Source organism: Leuresthes tenuis, unplaced genomic scaffold (assembly GCF_036924035.1).
Source record: "Leuresthes tenuis unplaced genomic scaffold, fLeuTen1.0.hap1 SCAF_4, whole genome shotgun sequence".
NCBI classification, from domain to species: domain Eukaryota; kingdom Metazoa; phylum Chordata; class Actinopteri; order Atheriniformes; family Atherinopsidae; genus Leuresthes; species Leuresthes tenuis.
In genome coordinates, this window is record NW_027325358.1 from 35516907 (window position 1) to 35539321 (window position 22415).

Consider the following 22415-nt stretch of genomic DNA (forward strand, 5'->3'; position numbering starts at 1 on the left):
GTTCCAGAGAGAACACCAAGTGGGGCCATGAGAAATAATCACTCCTGTACGGTGGTAAATAAAATGCTGGAGGACACTGTAAACTAATGACAAATCAAATGAGCGAGTCAAAGAAGATCCTACTGTGTTCAACATAAATCAGTGTGTTTTGTGGCGACTTCTACAAGGTAACTGAAACCAAATAGCAAGTCTCTCATACAGCTGTCTGTGCTGGGGGCTCACTTTGATACTTAGAACATTTTCAAAGACAATTTCCAGTTTGATAGAACTCAGTTTACGGTGGCATAAGAGATAATAGCTAAATGATTTGGTATTCTCGCTTGAATTACTATAATGTACATTTAATCAGTCAAAAATTAAATCATTTAACTTAAAGTAACAAATTACTCTACAAAAAACCCTTTTTAATAGATTTCTAAAGGTAAGTAGCAATGCGGATTCTGTAGATTTGTACTGTTGGTGGTGTTTCTTCACGTTATCACTGACGATTCAGATTTCGGGGGCAGGTAGCTCTATTTGAATTTTTAACCCTTGACAGGGAAATCACAACAGACTTCTGGGTAAGGTCTGTGTCAGCTTACGTTATTCTTGTCTTGAAGGGCTGCCTTGACACTGAGTCGTGACAAAAAATATTATTACATTTAATGCACAGCAAAACTTACTGTCTCCTTTAATTTGACAGTCATTGTCCCTTCTCCCCACAAATATGTTCTCCTTTTCTGTGTTTTCTCTGGAATTTCCTGGTCGGATGCTTCAGGGTGATCGCGGCCTGCTCCCCCTTTCCTCTTGCTCTCTCTTTTCATCATGTCTGTGGAGCCCTGGGCTCTTTTCTTCCCCGAGATGGAGAGAGAGAGTAGGAGAGGGGGAGAGAGGGAAAGAAAAAGACTGCTGTCACTGGAGGTGGCGGCTCCTGCTACCCCTGCTGCTGAATAGATGTGAGTTCACTCTGGTGTGTGTATGTGTCGGGGGGGGGGGCGTAGGAGGAGTCTCGGCACCGTTATTTGTAAAAGCTTTTGATGGATGATTACTCTGTGTGTGAGATAGGGGGAGTGAGGGACTCCCCCCCTCCCTCTTTCTTTTTTCTAGTGGCTCACTGTTCAGTGCACAATGACTCAATGAAAAGTGGAGGGGAGAGGCAAGCACACTGTCCGCTGCATCAGAGAGAAAGCACAGAGAACACACAGGAGAGTTAGAGAAGAGAAGCCAAATACAGGAGCTCTAAAGCTGTGGACAAGTAGAAGACGAGGATATACTTGTCTTTTCCCCCCTCCCTTTATCTCTCTGAGAGGCCACTCTGGGATCAAGTGGCAGTTGTTCAGCTCAAGCTGAACTTCACCTGTCTGCGTTGCTGTCTGTCTCAGCCTGTAAAAGCATCTTCTTGCTGTTTTTAATCCACCTGTAAAAGAAGATAGAACTGGTCAGTCCCCTCCTAATCAGAAGGAAGGACTATCTTTCAGCTGCTATCTGCAGTGCTGTGGATTTCTGCAGGAGAACAGAATGCCTGTCGGGAGAAGAGGGGATGGTGCCGGGTCAGGAGGCTGTGGGATGATGGCAGTGGCTGTGGTCCCGGGCCAGCCTTTATATTTTGAGCAGTGGACTGTGCTGGTGTGGGGCTTTCTGGTGGTCCTTGCAGGTCAGGCAGGTGCAGAAGCGTGTCCCCCACCCTGCAGCTGCCTGGGAAACACAGTGGACTGCCATGGCTTGGGGATCCATTCTATACCCAAAAACATCCCCAGAGGGACTGAGAGGCTGTGAGTAGTCCTGTGTGTATGCCTTTCTATTTTTCTGCTGTTGCATGGACTAAATGACGACAGGGTGAAAGATGAGGGGAATCCTTCAAAGTGACAGCATATTGGTGCTCTTCACTTCAAGAGGCAAGGAGCATTTAAAACCTGGTTTTAAACCAGTTTTTGTAGTTACTTTTGGTTTTAAGATCTGAAGAGTTTCACACATATGTTTGTTTAAGATGGTTGTGTGTAAAACAAGATAGAGAGGGTCATTTCTGAGGTGCTAATAAGTCTGCAGTTTCTGATTTAAGAATGAGTATGTAGAACCCCGTGTGCAGTTATTTCAAAGTGTGTGTGTGTGTTATATGTCAGTGGAGTTACGCAGTTATATGTCGTTCCAATTTATGTTTCAGTTTCTCTATCGACTAGTAGTTAATTTAACCTAATTTTTCTCACTCTCTCACACACACACACTTTGACCCTCAATTTGATTACCAGGGTTTACTTGCTGCTCTGCGGCATTTCCCTTCTACTTCTGCAGCTGACCCTTGTTTCACTCAGATGTTTACGATGTCTATTATAGTCTCCATCTCTCGATCTTTTCAGATTACATGTCTTATATTCTTATATACCCTAACCTTATACATCTGCTCTCTCTCATATATATCACACACACTGTCTTAATATAGAAAAGATGTACAGCTGAGCTGTTGTATTGGACCGCACAGATGTAGCTAACACAAATGCTATTGATACAGTGGCCATAAGATGAAAATGAGACCAAATCCCCAAGACGTTTCAAAAACATTTCTGACAATCACACAGCTGAATGCTTAAGATTCTTGTTAAGAAGAAATGTCTGCTAGTTGGCTGCACGGTGTTGTGGTTGTTAGCAGCAAGAGGGTTCCTGGTTCAAATCCCATTTGGGGCCTTTCTAAGTGGAGTTTGCATCTTCTTCCTGTGCATGTACGGGGTTTCTCCGGTTACCTTGGCTTCCTCCCATCATCCAAAAATGCATGTTAGATTGATTGGTGACTCTAAATTGACGCCAGGATTGAGTGTGAGCATGGATGGTTGTTTGTCTCTATGTGGTCCTGTAATGGATTGGGGACCTCTCCAGGGTGTACGCCTGATGACAGCTGGGATAGGCTCCTGCTCCCAGTAACCTTGAATTGGATAAAGCAGGTATAGAAGTTGAATGATTGTCTGTAAGTTAACTCACTAGACTATACTACCCTCTTTGACATTTAGGATCCAGTTTTCTTCCCTCTTTCTAATTTTAAAATCAGGACTTGTATAATTTTACCTACCTTGTTAACTTCTGTCTCAGTGGCTACCTTTCAACCACAAGACGAGATGTACTGATAAACCATATTTTTTAATAGAGCAAATGGAGATGAATGAGCTGTTGCTGCACTGACTGCTGATGAAATAACTCATGTCTGACAGTTTTTGTTTGTTATGATTTATATTTAATTCTCCCTGTGTGATAACTAGATGTTGGAGTAAATTGCCATATCTAGAAATGAGCCCCCAGTGTTTGAATTTGATGACATGCTACTGCTAGAATTACTGTCTGTGACGACACCTTTAACTGTGATGTCCGTTTGACATTTGTACTTATGTACAAAAAAGAAAGAGCACCGAATTAATTAATCTTAAATTCGAAGTCAACACAAGAAAAAAATGGACCAGACTCAGTGAATAATTTCCTATCATCCACATATAGACCAGTGAGCAGTGCTGGCCAATGTGTCATTGGGCTCATCAGGTGGAAACCTCCTTTCATCAGTGTTTCATCTAGTTGGGCCCACGACACCTCCAGGAGGCTAGGCAGTAATCACTGGCATCCCAGAGTAACACCCCTACTGCCTACCTACTGCTCCGCACACCACATTTTTTTTCGCAACCACAAGCTACCCCAGCCTCTCACCAACTGCACACCAGTCATAGTGGGGTGGGGATACAAACCCCGGGGGGATTAAATATAAAAATTAAAAAATTTTAATAAAAAAACTGCTTCGCTGGAGACTTTTCTTTGGAAATGTTGATGTTCCATTCACAATTTCTGTAAGTGTAAGTTCTGTATGAACTGTATGGGGATCCCAGTGCAGGGTGAACATATATGTGTTGGTACATTGTGTGTGTGTATGTGCTTATTTCAGGTTCTAGAGTGCCTGCATGTGAATAATTGATGATTGTCAGGGGTGCCAGCAGAGATACATTATCCTTCTTTCTCTCTGGTTTACTGTAGCGTGGTTGATGTTTTCTCCTCTAAGGCAGATAGCTTTATGATCAGGAATAGAGGCTTGGGCTCTCGGTCAAAGAGAAATGGCCTGGAAAAAGCTCTAAGCCTGCAGACCCATTTTTCTAGGTGAAGAGGGAATGCCTGGCTCTACAGAGTAAATAGCAGAAAAATAAGAGTTCACGTAAAAATAATTCTTTAGCTTGTAATGTGTCACATACACACAGAAACGCACTCATAATGGTGAACACAGTTTCATTTAGTTTAGCAGAATAGTGTCATTCTTGTTTGGAAAGTTAAAACAAAGTCAAAGCATTTGATGTGGGAGCAGCCAACATCGGACAGATATCTATGTCTGACCCCATAATTTCTCTTTTTATTCTGAATACTGAAATATGTCTGGATGTTGAAATAATGCCACAATCTCTTTCTTAGCAAATGTGACAGCATTGGATTTGCTTTGTCCCCCTTTCCCCCAAGTTTTTAATGGAGGTGGGCTAGCAGTTTCACCCCAAAGGTTTCCAAAGCTCAGCTGGGCTGAACATGTCCAATATCTATTGCAGATGAACATAAACAAAAACTGATACTGTTCTGGATGACAAGAGTTTGAGCTGAATGAAGAGTCTGACTCTGACATATCACTGACATATCTCCTTTATCCCAGTACATGTTTAGAGGAGGCATATTCTTAGCTTTGTTCACAAGTTGACACAATTACCTGTAGCTTTAATGAAATCCCTGAGAAAAATGTGGGCAAAATATCACAGAGATACAGTGAAACAGCTTCCTTTATAGCTCTGACTTTACAGTTCTAGTCAGAGCAGCTATATTTTCCTTGCATTTTCAGCTGTTAGAGCATAGCTCTAAGATAAAACAGCTCCTGCTTGTGAAACGTGTGAGGAACAACTGTGGAAAAAAGTCCAGACCAAAATGTCTGCACATGTTCTTGAAAATCCCTAGAACTCATGAGTGAATACTGGAACCCAGACTAAAAAACATTGATTTGCAGCAAATGCTTTGTGCAATGTTAAACGTCTGGGTAAAAATCATTATCAGACAATATGACGACAAACCACAGACGAGGCTATTTAGCACCAATTTGTTATTGGTGTTACAGTAATGTTTTTGCATTTGTTAGAAAAGAAGTGTAACAACACTCCTTTTTGTCTGCTTTATAGACGAGGATTCGACGTTAGCTACTTATGACAACTTTAGAGTAGCATTAACAGGTGTATTGTGCAAATCACATTTTTTATAGAAAGTGACTTCACTTTTTCAAGTTTGCCCCAAATATGTTCACGTTAAGTTTATTATCAAAATGAAGCTAAAACATACTCTTACCTTGACTTTTGTAATCCTGGTACCCAGGTCCTAAATGGAAAGGGTAACAGGAGAAAGCTAAGTGTAACACAAGTGAATCTGTTCTCAAGGGCTTTCTATTTCTTAGGTTGAAATTTCAATAAACTTATGGAAAGACCAATGATCAAACCTGAGTTTAAGAAAGTACTCTCAGTGGTTTTACATCAACATTTGAAATTTCATGCATCTGTTGCACTGGAAAGCAGGTATCACGAGATTTGTTTTCTAATCTGGAAGAAAAGGAAACAGAGGTACACAGTGATGTGGTAGTTTGCACAGTCCCCTCTTTCTGTAAGGAGTTTGCACATTTTCCATTTGTATTTGCAGATTCTTCTGGCTTTCTCTCACCATCTGAAAACGTGCGTGTTAGGCTAACTGGTTATTCTCTAAATTGATTCTAGGAGTGAGTGTGAATATGTGTGGTTGTTTGTCTCATTTGTCTTTGTATGGCCCTGTGTTATAGAATAGATGGATGTCAGCAACAGGTGGCAAAGTCCAGCCCTGATCAGGAGAGTCAGTTGATGCAGACATTTGAAATGAGTTTCATATTCATTCTGAAAGGGGTCTCACTTTCATACCACCCAATACATGTGTTCCTACTTTAATTATTTTTAGCTGTCTCCACCAGCTACATAATGACAGTTTACTGGGCTCATGTAAACACAGTCAGTGTGACCTTTTAAACTTTGTTTGGCCGAGTTCCCCAGATCCTTCCTCACACTGTCCTGTAGACTCACTCAGGGCCTGCCCTGCAGCAGACGAGTGATGAACTGTGTGTTAAAGGTCTTGTCTCCCAATTACTATGCAAAGTGATTGGTGTGTTTGAGTTTGCAGGACTGCTGGCTACTGGGGGGAAAGAGTCAGTTGTATGTGAGAGAAACAGTGTGTGCAGAATTCCTTGGGAGACAGTAATAACAGGGTCATTTATCAAGGTGACTGCACCAGTCAAACTAAACACCCTCCCCTATTTGACTGTCCTGGCAACGCAAAAAAAAAAAGGATGCCCTTTGCGCTCTGATGAGTCCAGTTGTTTGATCAGAAAAAAACAGAAAAATGTATGAGAAAGCAAGGAAGAGGAGAAATATTTTCAAGAGTATATGAAAGGACCTCATACTAAACACTTACTGTTTTGAGCTTAAAAAAACGTATACATTTTCATTGTTTCACCTAGTAGTATTTTTCATAAGCTCTTAGAAAATATTTATAAGTATAGTTCATAGTAAAGTGTGCTTTTCATTATCCTAATAAAAAGAAAAGTTGGGATGCCGTATGAAGTGTAAATAAAGACAAAAAGCAGTTATTTACAAATCTCATACATATGTTATGTACATTCGAATACAGAAAATTATTTCAAATGCTGAAGGTGAGACATTTGACCATTTCATGAAAAATATTAGCTCATCTTGAATTTAATGGCAGCCACTCCTCAGGACACACTGAGACCTCCTCAGCCTCAGCTTCACCCTCCAGCCTTTGTGCCTCCAACAGTCAGGTGAAGAGGCAGCTAGAGACACTGAACCAGGACAAGGCTACAGGTCCCGCTGGTGTCAGCCCCAAGGCCTGGGCAGAATAGCTATGTGGGATTCTACAGCGCCTCTTCAACTTTAGCCTGAGTCAGGAGAACGTTTCAGTACTGGAGAAGACATCCTGGCTTGTTCTGATAACCCCAAAAATCTTATCTATTGGCCCCCACTGACTACAGACCAGTTTCTCTAACATCCCATATCATAAAAGTTCTGGACAGAGTGTTATTGGCTCACCATAGTTGGCTAATGAACACCTCTCAGGACCCACTACAGTTATTGTCCAGGGATTGGCGTTGAAGATGCCTTCATCTACATGCTTCAGTGAGCCCTCTCTCATTTAAACAATTCGCACTGTGAGGATCATGTTATTTGATTTCTAAAGGGTTTTTACTGCAAGTCAGTGTGTGTGTCAGCCTAAGAAACTGCAGGAAATCCAGGTGTTTGTCGAACTGAGAGGTTGTGTATCGAAGAAGGTGGTCAGCAGCACAGGAGCACCACAGGGGACTGTACTCTCACAATTTCTCTTCATTCTGTACATCTCAGGCTTCTAGTTCAACTCAGAGTCCTGTTATCTCAAGAAATACTCTGATGACTAGAAAGGAAATTTAACACTGAGGGCTATGAGGAAAAGAAAAGACAAGAATGAGTAGAGAAGACTCTACTTCCTGAAGAAACTTAGGCCCTTCAATGTCTGCAGAAAGATGTTCCATATATTTTACAAGTATGTAGTGGTGAGTAGAAATGTGCTTTGCTGACATCTGTTGGGTTAGCAGCATCAGAGCCAGGGACTCAAATAAACTGAACAAACTGATAAAGAAGGCTTGCTCTGTGCCTGGGACTCCTATGGAGCCCCTGGAGCTCATTCTGCAAACAAGAATGTAGCACAAGTTGATCAATACAATGGAAAACACTGCACACCTTCTACCTAATATAGCGATCAAACAACAAACTATGTTCAGTCAGAGGCCTCGATGGTCTTATTTCTCTGGTGTGTTGCAACAAAGAATGTCACAGGAGCACATTACTGCTCACAGCAATATCTTTTCATAATGATTGCTCATACGAATGACTAATTACTTTTTTTTAATTGAACTGATTGATTATTTGATTGTTTGATCAGAGTGCCTTTGTTTCTCTTTGTGTTTATGCATCCCTGAACCAAAATTTTCAGAATTATTTTTATTTTCTTATTTTAACAAGACATTTGGTGCTGTTTACAGAACATGATGTCTTCTTTTGATGAGATGCTGCCATTTTGCAGACTTAAACGAAGGACTGGTATTACTAGTACCTCTACTTTTGCTCTATCAATAAAAAACAATCAAACAAAAAAACAATTCAGTAATACTACATGCTTGTTCAGGATATAAAATTTCTGGTGTAATTGAAGCATTTTGCAGTTTTAGTTCCCATTTCTTGATTTCCTGGATATTCACAGTTTAAACTTAAACAGCTGAACCAGTGAGCAGTGACACTCCTGTCACACACATCAATAAGTCATCCACAGCAAATTTAAATAGCACAGTTTTTGTCTAATGATTGAACCGTTTTAGAAATTAGTCACAAATCATTGATGGAAATAATCAAGCCACACATGCACGATTGTGTATGTCATTTTGTGTAACTGGCAGAGAGACAACTAATTTAGTATTAGGAGGATTATTGTTCACGACTGCCACAGTGGCAGAGAGTGGGAAACTGAGGTACCTCATGCACATTTTAACACTGAATCCACACAAACTGATTTAATCACTTATTAGGGCACTGTGTTATTAATTCAGCTAAGATTTAACATTAATCAGAAACCTTCTTGACTTGAAAACTGTTGTTCAACTCCAGCTTACATGTGTGTAATATGCTTTATAAGCACAAAAAATGAACAAACTGAATTCAACTGAATTTACAAGTACTCAGAAAGCACACCCTCAGCCAGAGCCAACACTTCTTCATAGCTGTATCGAATGTGATTCCAATTTGCACTTAAATTGCGTGGATTCTTTCTTTATTGATATTTGATGTTTGTCTTGCTGATTGTGTCAGGCAAACACTGTTTGTGTAATGTATGTTGCTTTGGTGGAGAAATATGTACTGTAGAAGCTTAACTTTCTGATAAACTGAGGTGTATATTCAGAATATTTAGCCATGTCTAGGAGAGAGGTATATCAAATATACTGACTTGATTATCCATCAGTGGTGAATATACCTGTTTCGACTATATTTTTCCTCTAATGTGCATCACTCTCAATAGAGTGCTCCAAGTGATATTTTTTTCAAAGGGTGAGAAAGGCTGCATGACTTTTTTTGCCATTGGCTGGCCCATAGTTGTTGGGTCATGGTCATGACCTCAAGGATTGGCCAGTTTTAAGCAGGGTTAGCAGCATATTGTTTCCCTCAATAAAAATACAACAAAATGTGGTGCTATTATGCAAAACTTTTCAGAATGATGATCTTACAATTTATGTTACAGCTAGTACAGTTGTTCCAAAAGACATATATGAAGAGTTTACACAAAATTAATTTAGATAATATTACTGGATACTGTAGTAGTAAACAAAATCACTTTAAGTGGGAAATTACAGTCCGGTCCTTTCTTTTCCCCAGTCCATCCCTGTTCTCTGTATCTATCTCACAGACACACTCTGACATATGTATACACACATGCTTTCTCAGTCTCATTACTAATGACTGCCACCTCAGCTTTTCCCTCTGCCTCTTTTCTCTCTCTCACTCTCACTCTCTCTCTCTCTCTCTCTCCCTCCCTCTCTCTCTCTCTCTCTCTCTCTCTCGCACATCTTTTATAATAATCTAACCATGTCCCCTGTGGCCCCTCAGTGGGAAAGATGCTGCTAATGAAGTGCCATTAGTGGGTGTGTTTGCATTGCTACTAATATTAGTCACATCCCCAATGCTGCAACATAAGAGAAAGATGATGGATGAGGGAAATGAACAGGAAGAAAAGGAGATAGCAGAAAAGGAAACAAGCAGAGAGGGAATAAAAAGATGAGGGGAAGGAAGGGAAATGTGGCAATAGGTGACTGCAATGTTTATTTATTTTTTGCTTTTATTTGCTGAATGTCCTCTCTTCATGATAAAATCTTAGTCCTTTTGTGGCACTCAAAAAAACAAACAAAGAAACTCCTGCTCAGTAACATATGTGATATATGACAATATGTGAACATAATGTCATCTGAACACAAAAAGAAAGCAAGCAACCGCTATGAAGTTACACTGAAAAAGCTTGGGGTTTTTCAACCTTTCACTTAGGTGACAATAATAGCATTTAAATGTACTCTTGCAAGCATCCACACACCACGATGCTAAGCTGTAAATTTTAAATGATTTTACAAATAGAAATGCAGTGTGGTGTGGAAACAATCTAAACCAGCAGCAGAAACTTGATGCACTCATGGTGGTGGGCTGCAACACACAAGCTGAAGGTGGCAGTTCAGACCTGCTGACATCCAGCAGTCATGTCACCACCCCTGGTAAGCACTTTCAGACTGTTGACTGTTATCCTAAATCACAGTCCTCTCATTCATTTGAATAAAACCAGTCCGTTGGCACAAACAGGGTTCAGTCATGCATCAAAAGGGTTGAACCAGAGTCCGCTTTAGCTATGATGCATCACAGCCAGACACCGTTATGTCCAATACATGCATTCATACATTCCTGCTTTCCTTTGTAAAGCTATTTTCACTGTTTATCTTGTGACCAAAATAAAAAAAAAAAACAGTAGCAAAGTGATACAATTATAGAAAAAACTTTTTTTTAAAATTTCAATTAAACAAACAAAAAAAAAGAATTTGCCTTTTGAACATCAATGGTTAGTCAATTTGGCATCAGACTGAGAGCAAGTGTTAATTTATGAAACACTGAACTGCTTCTAGCTGAATTTGGTTTCAAGCACTTCCACCACCTTGGGTCACTTTATAAAGTATTTGGTATTCAGTGGTTGAAAATGACAGGAAACAATAAAGCTAACATTTAATAAAGTGGAGTCTTCAGCGAAGTCAGGAAGCTTACAAGGACTGAAGTAGAATTTATTTTCATTCTTTGAACTCTTTCCACCCAGCTCTTTGTTCTGATGCTGCAACTGGACAAAGAGGATGTAGACAAAATAGATAATCACAGTTCCAATCCAAGAAAACTACTCAGAAAGCTGATGATTGGCCCATTGCTGTGCTGTGGAGTAATAGGTGATGGAGCAGACGAAGTGTTGGGTTTCTTTGTTGTTGATATGGATTTGCTGAGTGTGCAGTATCACTTTGTCTCTCGACTGAATGTGTGTGTGGTTTTGTTGGAAGGAGGATTTTGTTTACTCTGAGGGAGTATCTTAATATTTCACTGGTCCCTGCATCCATATGCATGTTAATCTGTATCCATAAACTGATAGCCTGTGATTTTGGAGAGTGAGGATTTTAATTCAGATATGGATTCCAGGTTTAGAACATATTTAGAGTGCACAGCCTCAGCACAAGACACTACAGTAGTTAAAAATGAAAGAGAATGCTGGGTAACTATTATCTGCTTCTGTAATAATACTGACATATCAACACTTTGCTAGCATCTCTCTTTGACAACACAAATTAGGTTTTCTGGTGTATTTTTTATCTTTTCTGGTCTCTCTATCTACATGGCTTATCATAGGTTTCCCTCTGCTTCTCTCCTTCCTTGTCAGATGCAACAGTAGAGAGCAGAGCTGAGTGGATCAACTGCCTCGCTGCTCACTGAAGCAGTGATAGTGCATGTATGTGCAAGACGCGTTCTGCTTTAATGAGCTATTGTTTCGCAGAGTCGCCACTCGATGGGAGTCTGTCGCCTAGCTGACCCTTGACCCAGCCATGCAGCACAAAACTCAATTAACCACACCTCATCAAGGCTATATTTCCGTTCTTTCCTTCTCCCAGAAATACATCTCTGGTAGGCATTTTGCAATTAGCAGCTTAGTGTTTTTTTGAGCCTCCACGCGTTAATATCGTGTGTGAAGATGTGGCAATCATTCACTGTGTTTTGCTCTCCCACCTGGTGCTTGTTTTGCTGGTGCAGTTTAACTATCAGTGTAGTTTCACACACATCCTGGAAGGGATTCTGTACCCTTGGCTTGATTTGTCTCCATCTATTCTTCACTCCTTTACTTTTGTTGCCAAACTTCTGCTTCTGCTTCCCTTCCCATCTCTCAGAACAACCTTCTCCTCCATCATCAGCCAGCAATACCAACAAAAATAGTATTTTCTTCTAATTGAATGATTATTTTATCATCAAACTCTTTAAAGTGTACTGGATGTGCTGGCTGTGATAACATGGACAAACATGGCAATACCAGGCAGGGACACAGTTGGTTTGCCTCTGTTCATTTACAATATTCAGCTCAACTTTTAATGTCATGTTTTTGTAAATATAGAAAGCAAGAAGCTAAATGCCACTTAAGAAGTCACAGGTCCAGGTCAAAGTAACACGTCTATCGTTCAAAAATTAGCAAATGGACTCACTAACTTGGTTATTCCTTCAGCTGTTACGTGTTTCAAATTGTAGTCCCACTCCTTGGCAAGCAGTCATGACCAAGTGGTAGCCTATTCGAGTCTCTCCTCTCTCACTCACCATCTCTGGTGTGTTTCATTAAATTGTTGTTTCTCGTTCCTTTCTGACTATCCCTAACGATAGCCGATGAGCGAAGTATGATTTAACTTTATCCTTTAACTTACACATTTTACAAGACAAGAAGATGAAAGTGAAAACAGCAAACGAATGAATGACTAAAAATAAGATCCAAAATGGTCAACCATTAACACAATGTGAACTGAAACAATTGCACTTGTGTGGAACAACTGCTCTCATCAGTTCATTCAACCCTGGACTCTACAAGTATGGAGAGCATCACATCCTCAGATATGAAGTAGATCAATGTTGTAATGATGACTTCATCCTGAGATGCACTATCCATATCTGCTGTCAAACAGCCTTAACAGACCAGAATCTGTCTCACTGTCTTGATGTTTCCTGATAAATAACATAAGAAGAGAAAATTCTGTCAAATGTAATGCTGTTATAACCTTGCATTAACAACAACTAATACTTTAATGTAACATTTCATGGTTGGCAGAGAAACAGCAACTATTCTCTCTATTGTAGCTAAATCTGTTGATAGGCACTTCTCAGCAACAACCAACACCAAAATCTCTGCTGAGGTGACATTTTTTTGGTGCATCACACTCTATCTGAACTATACCCTACCCTACCCTACCCTACCCTACCCTACCCTACCCTACCCTACCCTACCCTACCCTACCCTACCCTACCCTACCCTACCCTACCCTACCCTACCCTACCCTACCTGGTATTTCCTGCTTTTACTTTTCCTTTTCTTCACACATTTTTTCACTGGTTGAAACCAATAATAATAAACTACACCATCCCTCGTGTGTGTGAGTGTCAACCAAACTTTGTAGCTTACTCTTCTATTCTATTCTTCTATAGTTACTGTATAAAGTAATACTAAAGTCTCATCTATACTCTATTTGATTTTACACACAAAAAAGTGTTGGGTTCCAAGAAATCCTTAACACATCACAAATAAGACCACTCCTCTTCAAAAATGACACAGCTGTCCATCCAATTTTTTTAGTCCTCCTTTTTGAGCTCCCCTAGAAACAGTGTGTTCTCATCAGGCAAATATACAGTTGTACACTATAAGGGAGGATGGCTTTTAGCTGATATAGAATTAAATTGTAAGATACATTGTTAATCCTAAAGACGGATTTATGTTGTCTCGGTATAGAATAAACAAATACTTAGTCGTTTGTTATAATAAAGTCACAACCAGTGAAGTCAGTATGGAGAGATATTGCTGTGGGCAGAAATTACCTCCTGTACAGTTCTTTGTAGTAGTGCAGCAGAGAAATGAGACTTATGATGCCTGAAACATAATCGCATGATTCAGGCCATCTCCATGTTGTGTAGAGGGTGTGCAGTGTTATCCATGCTTAGCAACTTGTGCAACATTCTTTTTTACAACTCCACAGGTTCCAGAGCAGTCCCCAGCACAGAGCTGGCCTTTTTTTAATCATGTTAATCAGTTTCTTTGAGTCACGGGATCTGATGCTGCTGCTCCAAAAGAATTCTGCAAAGCAGATTGCACTCTCCATCACAGAAGAAAGACGTTGAAGGACCTAAGCTTGATAGATGATGGCGTCTTCAACATCAACCCCAGGACGATAAGCAACTTTTATGATGTGGCATGTTAGGACAACTGGTCTAGAGTCACTGAGGGCCAATGGACAAGATTCTTCAAGGAATCGGAATGAGGCAGGATGTCTTCCACAGTACTAGATCTTTCTCCTGAGTCAGGTTAAAGGGGAAGTTAGTTTTTTTTTAAACCTGGACCTTATTTCTGGCATAAAATACGTTCATCTACTCACCGATAACAGTTTGGTGAAAGTGGGCATACCCTAATTGTTTCAAATTAACCTTACATGTAGGTAGGCCCTGTGATGGACTGGCAACCCTGCCTGTGTGTACCCTGCCTATCGCCCAGTGACAACTGGGATAAGCTCCAGCCCCCCCCTGGGTTGGATTAACCGGGTATAGAAAATGGATGGATGCCTAATGCCAACACAACACAAACGTTAAACACAGTGTCACTCACCGCCTTAGGTTCAGACTTGTGCCCCTTTAGTAGTAGAACAGCCTCGACAAGTAGTGGTGGCTCAATTGTTTCTGGACGGTTCAAAATAATATTATTATGTTATAATGATATAATAAATGTTATGTTTGTAATATGCATGTCAGAGAGTCAACGATAGATATGGTTCAAACACACCCACCACAACAGGCACCATCCTTACTCTTTTTCTCTTCTTTACATGGTACAGCTCAAGGTCAGACTCCACCCTTTACTGTAGTACAGGAACATGACACTCCACACACACAAACACACACGCACTCACACACATACACACGTTGAGGTACATGCACACAGCTCATTTTACTTCTCCAACCACAAAGCCTCATGGGAAGAGTGACGTCTTCCCCTGCCTTTCTTCACAGCTGTCAATCAAAGTTGACAATGATGTCATACAGTTAGACATCTCCTACTCGAAGCAGCCTCTACCTCTGTGTTAAAAAGTATGCCTGACTAAGTACAATATCAGATAATACACACAGTAATTTACACAAGATAATACACAATAATTTACAGTTAAAGAGAGAGCAAAAAGTCAAGTCATTTTCTTAAATCTATTACCTTGGAAGACTTGGAAAAAATGCAACTGTAGAGTAGAGAAGGCGTTGAATCAAACATTGTAAAGAATCAGTTTTCTAGATTCACTTCAAGCTGATGCTTGCTATATACAGAAATATATATATATATGTGTGTGTGTGTGTGTGTGTGTATGTCTGTCTTGGCAAATTATATTATATGTATCTACATATATATGTACTGTATATGTGTATATATGGTATGGATGGACGTATAGTATTCTCACAATTATATATTGTGAATAATACAACCTGTCAACACTTAACTTGTCTTGTTTATTTTTCAGAGATCTGAATGGGAATAACCTGACAGTAATAACCAAGACAGACTTCTCTGGTCTCAAACACCTCAGAGTCCTGTGAGTTATTGCTATAGTTATTCTTACATGTTATACTTTAGAACTAAGGTATTTAGTAACTTCCGGAGATGCCACATAAGAGGTGAGAAATTCAGTTTTAGACACTGATATTATAACTGGTCAAAACATTTATAGATACAACTTATGGAATAAGTGTATGTAAGCTTTACTGACCTACACCTTTCTGCCTTTGATTGACTAATTGTTGATAGAGCAGCCACCTGAATTTATTAGGACATTATTTCCCGCAATTCTTTGCTCATTTAAGGCCTAGTGGGAATGTAGGAATCCTAGCTTTGATGCCCCTAAAGGGCACAGAATAATCAGTTGTGATACATGAGCCACCCAAAATTGCTTGTTCGGTGTCAGTGTCGGTCAGATTTTAAATAAAGAGGGGCTTAACCATGACCTTTTGGCCTGGAAACACTATCCTCTGGGGAATGCTGGACGAGTGATGGTTTCCTCTGTTAACCAGATGATTCCAACTTTAATTAGTGTAAGCGATGGACATGAGGTGTTAATAGGTGGACATGTCGAGAACTAATGATTTCCGGTAGCCTGTTCAAAACAGATTAACAGCCCTTTGGGAGCCCAGGGCTCTTTGCTGTCAGGAGGGTATTGACCATTGGTGTAATGTATACAGTGTTGAGGTCTGTGAAATGTAATCTAAAATATACCGATGCCAGCAGGGACTGTGGAGGAGAGAAAGTGCTTGGAGGCTTTATGTTATCAGTTTAAATTCAATTCAATTCAATTCAGTTCAATTTTATTTATATAGCGCCAGATTACAACAATTGTCATCTCAAGGCACTTAAGTAATATAGTCCAATTCAAGCCAATTGGAATTCAATTCATTGTAATCATAATTCAATTAATTAATATAGAGCCAATTCAAAAATTAATATCCTAACTTAGGAAACCAACAGATTGCACCGAAACTTGTCTTCAGTCCAATCTCCTGTCCTGAGCGTGCCTGTGGCAACTGTGGAAAGGAACGACTCCCTTTTAACAGGAAGAAACCTCTGGCAGAACCAGGAAGGGTGGCCATCTGCCTCGACCAGCTGGGGTTTGAGAAGACAGAAAAGAGGGAAAAGAGGGGGAGAAAAACAACATTCAAAGGATACCTGTTGGAACAGGCAAACACAAGTTAATAACCACAATAATGTCACATGTACATAAAATCAATTGAGAAATTAAACAGGGGGAAAAAGAGAGCAAAGTGAGGAAAGGTGTGACAGATGAGGTCCCCCAGCAGTCTAAGCCTATAGCAGCTTAACTATGGGATGAATGATAATAAAAGGATAAAATATGTTATGTTCTCGTGTCACTCTCCATGCTAAATGTCTTCATAACTTAATCCAACATGATCATTCATTCTTCCATTTCTTATAGTCACTTTATCCAATTCAGCATCAGCTACCCAACATAACTGTTTTATTTTATTAATTTCTAAAATGTCAAACTGCTGTTACACACCAGTAATGGTTGTGACAATTAATATTATACATGCTAATTCTTACTATGAATAAAAGTACATACATACATACATGCTTGTATCTATGTGGTCTAATGACTAGGATTTGAAATTAAAGCTTTTTTTTTTTAGTTAGAATTTTGAGTTTCAGGCAATATTTGTCCTTTTCTTTATTTTCACTCTTCTTGCAGTCACCTGATGGAGAACCAGATCAGTACCGTTGAGAGAGGAGCTTTTGATGAGCTGAAGGAGCTGGAAAGACTGTGAGAGAACAATACATAATAAACTAATTCACATATTTCTAAGTACACATAGAACGAACGTAAAAAATGATCTCCGAGTGACCGCAATGTGTGCCGCTCACATATCTTAATCCTAAAAACTTTTTCTCTACAGTCGCCTCAACAGAAACCGTCTCAGCCAACTTCCAGAGCTACTCTTTCAGAAGAATGAAGCCCTGTCTCGACTGTGAGTTGAGCCAAATGAGCCATATTTTCTGTCGTATATTCTGCTCTCTTTGTTCTACATATAGCATCCATATTTCTTTACTCTGTTGCCTTTGTTTCACCCCACACCACTGTTAGTGCTACACGCAACTTTGCAAACATGTTTAATTTTTTAGCTTTTTGCTGCCACTTGGGGGCAGTCTCAAACATACGAGGAACAACCTGATATGTAGGCTACTCTTTGTTGTTGGTTATTTTAGCTTTGCATGATGCAGAAAAGACAAATCATACTGTTTGTTTAGCCCGCTTCATCCACCATTTTTTTCTTTTCTGGCTGTTTCCTGTGAGTGCCGCAGCAGTAAGCAACATGCTAGGCTCGCCCACGATGGACTTTTTCAAATTATAAGCCGCTGAGCAACAGACATTTACAATAAAAATCGTAAAGAATAAAAACTGCGTTAATGGAAGACAAATGATTGTTGGCAATAATTAATTCATTAGTTAACGCAAAAATACTGCGTTAATTTGCCCAGCCCTAGTTATAAGTGATTTTGTTTGTCATGATTCAGTGATTTTGGCCAACTCTGTCATGGACCAAATCAGCCAATGTTGATTAGGGCACACAAATACCAGACTGTCTTCTTGGACGCCTGCTACAGTATATTAGTCAAGCTTTTCTGAAAAAGTACATTGGTCAATATTTTACTGAGAGCAATTTAAGTCTTTGAATAAAAAGCATTTGTGGCAATATGGGTTGCAAAATAGCTAGAATTAGCTAGGTGATAAAGCCATGCAATGCCATGAAGCCATGTGCTTCATGTTACTTATAGCCATGTGCAACTAGAAATATGGTAGTCTGCTGTTAAGCGTAATGGTGAAAGACCATTCAGGTAAATAAAGAACTGTGAACATATCAGCATGATGGAGCTCTTTACTGTTCATGACCCAAAAATAAAGGAGAGACCATAATTGTAGTAAAATAGAATTAAGAGATGTACTTAATTTATTCATACAGTTTGACTCGAAAAAAAAAAGCATATAACTAATGGAAACAGTCTGTATTAGCTTGTATTATCTGGGACTTCTGATGAAATACATATAGTTGTACTTCCAGTAACTGTGCCTAATGTTTCTCTATGGACCATGTGTAACCATGCCAGCCATTGGTACTGGCAGGTTCAGTTCTCTTTAATGATACCCTGCGTTGTGTTTTGTTAGTAATTGAGACTTGTTGGTTTCGCCTGCACCGGCCATTTATTCTCTCCTGTATAACACACGCAAGAATGCTGTTCAGACACGATTAACTCAGACAAGCTCGGACGCATCCGTCCCAATACTGACATATACACAATGAACAAAATACACATTTACCTGTATAACACACGCGAGAATGCTGGTCAGACACGGTTAGCTCAGACAAGCTGCAGAGGAATGGAAATACTTAATAAAGGAATTTAAAAATAACTAGCATACAAACTGCTAACAAGGAACCGACTTACTTCCGACGCATCCGTCCCAATACTGACATCCATCAGATGCAACTGATGACGTAACCACGCCAGCATTAAGGAGGACACGCCCAAGAGCCAACACACCACACACAACAACAATAAACGCAAGTGGAATGACAACCATTCACTCCATTACACATGCTCCAGTTTTAGAGAATGTTCGCCCCATTGCATGACAGCGATATATGAGTTCTGTAATAAAAACACCCTCAAAGCCCCCAGAACCAAGCGCCGCACTATGGGCGACCAGGATTCTTCCTCTGTAGCTTCGAGGCTGTGGAATACCCTCCCCGACCATCTGAGGGCCCCACAGATTGCAGAGGCTTTTAAACGAGACCTAAAAACTCCCCTTTTTTAGAAGGCTTATCGCTAGAATTTCTTTTATAGGCTGTCCTTTTAAATATATATTACAATTTTCTTGTCTTATTTTTCTGCTTTGTAGCACTTTGAGATTGATCAGATATAAAGTGCAATACAAATAAAATGTATTATTATTATTATTACTATGAATTATAAAAATGGCAGGAATGTAATGGTCATTGGTGCATTTTAACCTGAGCTATAATTGTTTTTTAACACTAAACAAATTAAGTTATTGATTAAACCCAAACAGGAAGTCAAAATTTTTTTTTGTGACAATTTGTTTTCTTGCAACCATAGCAACCAGCAAACTGGCACCCATAAGGGTAACAGTCATGTTGTAAAAATAATGCGTTTTATCCCTAAACATGATCTTTTTCTTGCCCTAGGCAAGTTATCATCTAAACCCATTCAGGAAGGGACAGATGTATTCTCGTAAAGTTGTGATAAAAAAAAAAAGTCTTCTTAAATGAATGCATCTAAGAAGAGGAAAAGCCATTGTTAGCTGTTGATCTTCAACAGCAAGAAAGAAGGCTTCGATGCCAATTGTCTGACCCCAACCACGAAGCGAGTAGGCCATTCTGTTACATTTTGGATGGCTATATTATAGAATTTTCTGAATGTTAAGAGTTTCTTCTCAAGAGTATTTGTCAGTTTTGGGTGACCAACTCTTTACCAATGGTAGAGCGATCCTTTAGGAGAGAAAGTGACACAATGAGCACAGGGGTGTTTTAAAACTCCCCAAACCACTGTCCAGAACATTCTCTATTTGTTGAAGCAGTTATTTTTGCCACAGAAGGACCAACTAAATATTATGTTATAACGTTAGTCAACATGGCGCTTCCATTAATTTGTCCAATGCTAATATGTATGGATATTGTAAATTATTGAATTTGGGTAACTGTGACAAACCATCACATAAGCAATGCCATAAAAGAGACATTTATTTAATAATTTTTTTCATTTCTTTTTAGTTTGCTGCTTCAGGCTGTGTACTCACTGCTTTTCTGAACAAAAATTGACCTATTTTTCCCACTCAGAGAGCATCGCTAGCAGTCCCCTCCAGACTGCACAAACACCACAAATCACTTTGTCTCATAGGAGCCACTGGAAAAGTTGAGCCGTCATTCGACATCTGAACATTCAAAGCTCTTTTTCTTAATTCTACAATTGAAAACTTAGACACTGTTGGTTACTATGTGGCTAAATGCTCTGAATCTTTTTTGTGAATGTGCATTTGGGAGTATGCTACTGCCAGGAGATATCCGAAAACACACCCAAACACTGCTGTAAAAAGAGGGAGCAACAGCACACATCATAGATTTCTCTAATTAGGATTTAAATAATTGATTCATCTGTTGCAGTGATGTGTTTTTGTACCTGTGAGTGCATGATCATGTTTGTATGTGTGTGTTTGTGTGGAATGGATTTACAAATTTACAGATAATATACAGATACAAAGAGGTAATTATTGTAGCTCCTGTGAATAGGGACAGAAGGAAGGTAAATTGGTTGAAAGCCATGAAAAATATCAGTTATTACAAAAGAAATAGATGAAAATGAACAGGGGAGTGTGTGTGTGTGCGCGCGTGTGTGTGTGTGTGTGTGTGTGTGTCTGTGCATACGTGTCTTTGAAAGGAAATTAGTGAGATACACTAAGAAAGTGTGAGAGTGAGGGTTACTGATGGAAAGTGTCTGTGGGTATGTTTGTGAATGTGTGTTTGTCCTGATTATTTGCTGTTTGCTGTTTTGGCAATTTCACACTCTGGCTCCCAGCAGGGAGAGCAGAGATGGACTTGGCATATTCAATCAATCAGCACACACACATCCACATAAAGTGACACACTTACAGTGTAAAGCCATTAGCACTACCTCCAGCAGGAGCCATTTCTTTTCCTCCTGCTGTGTTGATGGACTCTGTGAGGCCCGATATCCCTGGGAAACACACAAACACACAAATATGTTTGTGTTCTGCTTTTTGTTTGTGCACATTTTTATCTCTTGAATATAAATGGTCCTATATACATCAGGCTCCTTCCCTCTACATTGCTCTCTCCATAAATCAATCCCATTCATCGAATGTTTGTGTTTGTGATTTGCAAAACGTAAACATTATTTTTTTCTTTCTCTTGGTGCAGACCAACAGAACTGTCAGAAATGACAGAAACACCCAGATCCATCCACTTTTAAAATTACTGCAGAGGCTTTTCATAGTAAACTCATCAAATAAAGGTACCATGTGCGATTTCTGACCACAAATAGTACAAATGTGTTGGAGTGGAGCTGAACCAAAATACAGTATTCAGAGAGGCACAAATACTGTGTTTGTCTGAACATTTATAAGATACACCTATTTTTTTCTAATTATTTTTATTTGACAAGAAGAAAATTAAAGATATGTCGAACTGATTGGCAATGGACTGCCATAAAGTTTCATGTGTTCAATATCTAATAGCCAGTAAACCTTTGCCCATGTGGATTTTCTTATGCAACTGCTTATAGATGGTATGAACCTACATCACTGTTCTACCATGATATTTGTAGTAAAAGCAGTGAATAATGCCTCAGTTTAAAGGCTGGTGGTCTCAACAGGGAGCAGTAGAAAACAAGAGTGTGGATTATTAAAAAATAGTGGGCCGAGCACAGATGATGAAGCAGAAATGGATAAATGAACATGACTTAGTGTAAAGTTGTGCCCAAAAAGTTGCCCTTTACATGGTGCACACGAGTTAAACCTCTCAAAATTATTTACTTTTTTGTTTTTCTGATGAATCTGCTGTGAGAGTGGTGACATGGGTGAGACAGTCAGCAGAGATGAGAACCACAGGCACCACACAAAGTAGAAATGCCCTGAGTGAGACCCAACACACCCCCTCAGAGCAGCGTGGTGACAGGATAAGGTTGATGATGATAACGGGGCTTGTTTGACCTGCTTGGTTTTTGCCAATATCTGCTGAGGTAGTTGTTAACTGTATTTTGGTTCAAAATGACAAAATGAACTAGTTCACATTCATTTATCACTTTTTTAATGACCACCACTGAATTATCCTCCTTATATGCTAGATATTGTTATGCTGTGCTATGAACGCTGGTACATAGGGACCACAGCCATTTGAGAAGATGCATTCACATCTCTGCATTTGTCTGTTTTATTA

The 22415-nt window shown here is 39.6% G+C and overlaps 1 protein-coding gene across 1 annotated transcript in view; it reads left to right on the forward strand.

The window, feature by feature from the left end:
• The first annotated feature begins 1482 nt into the window (after positions 1-1482).
• Positions 1483-22415, forward strand: part of slit1b (slit homolog 1b (Drosophila)) — a 79189-nt gene continuing 58256 nt past the window's right edge. The window contains exons 1-4 of the mRNA XM_072383609.1: positions 1483-1751; positions 15398-15469; positions 17135-17206; positions 17340-17411. Of these exons, the coding sequence (XP_072239710.1) occupies positions 1498-1751; positions 15398-15469; positions 17135-17206; positions 17340-17411 (470 nt within the window). The 5' untranslated portion in view covers positions 1483-1497. The remainder of the gene's footprint in view (positions 1752-15397; positions 15470-17134; positions 17207-17339; positions 17412-22415) is intronic.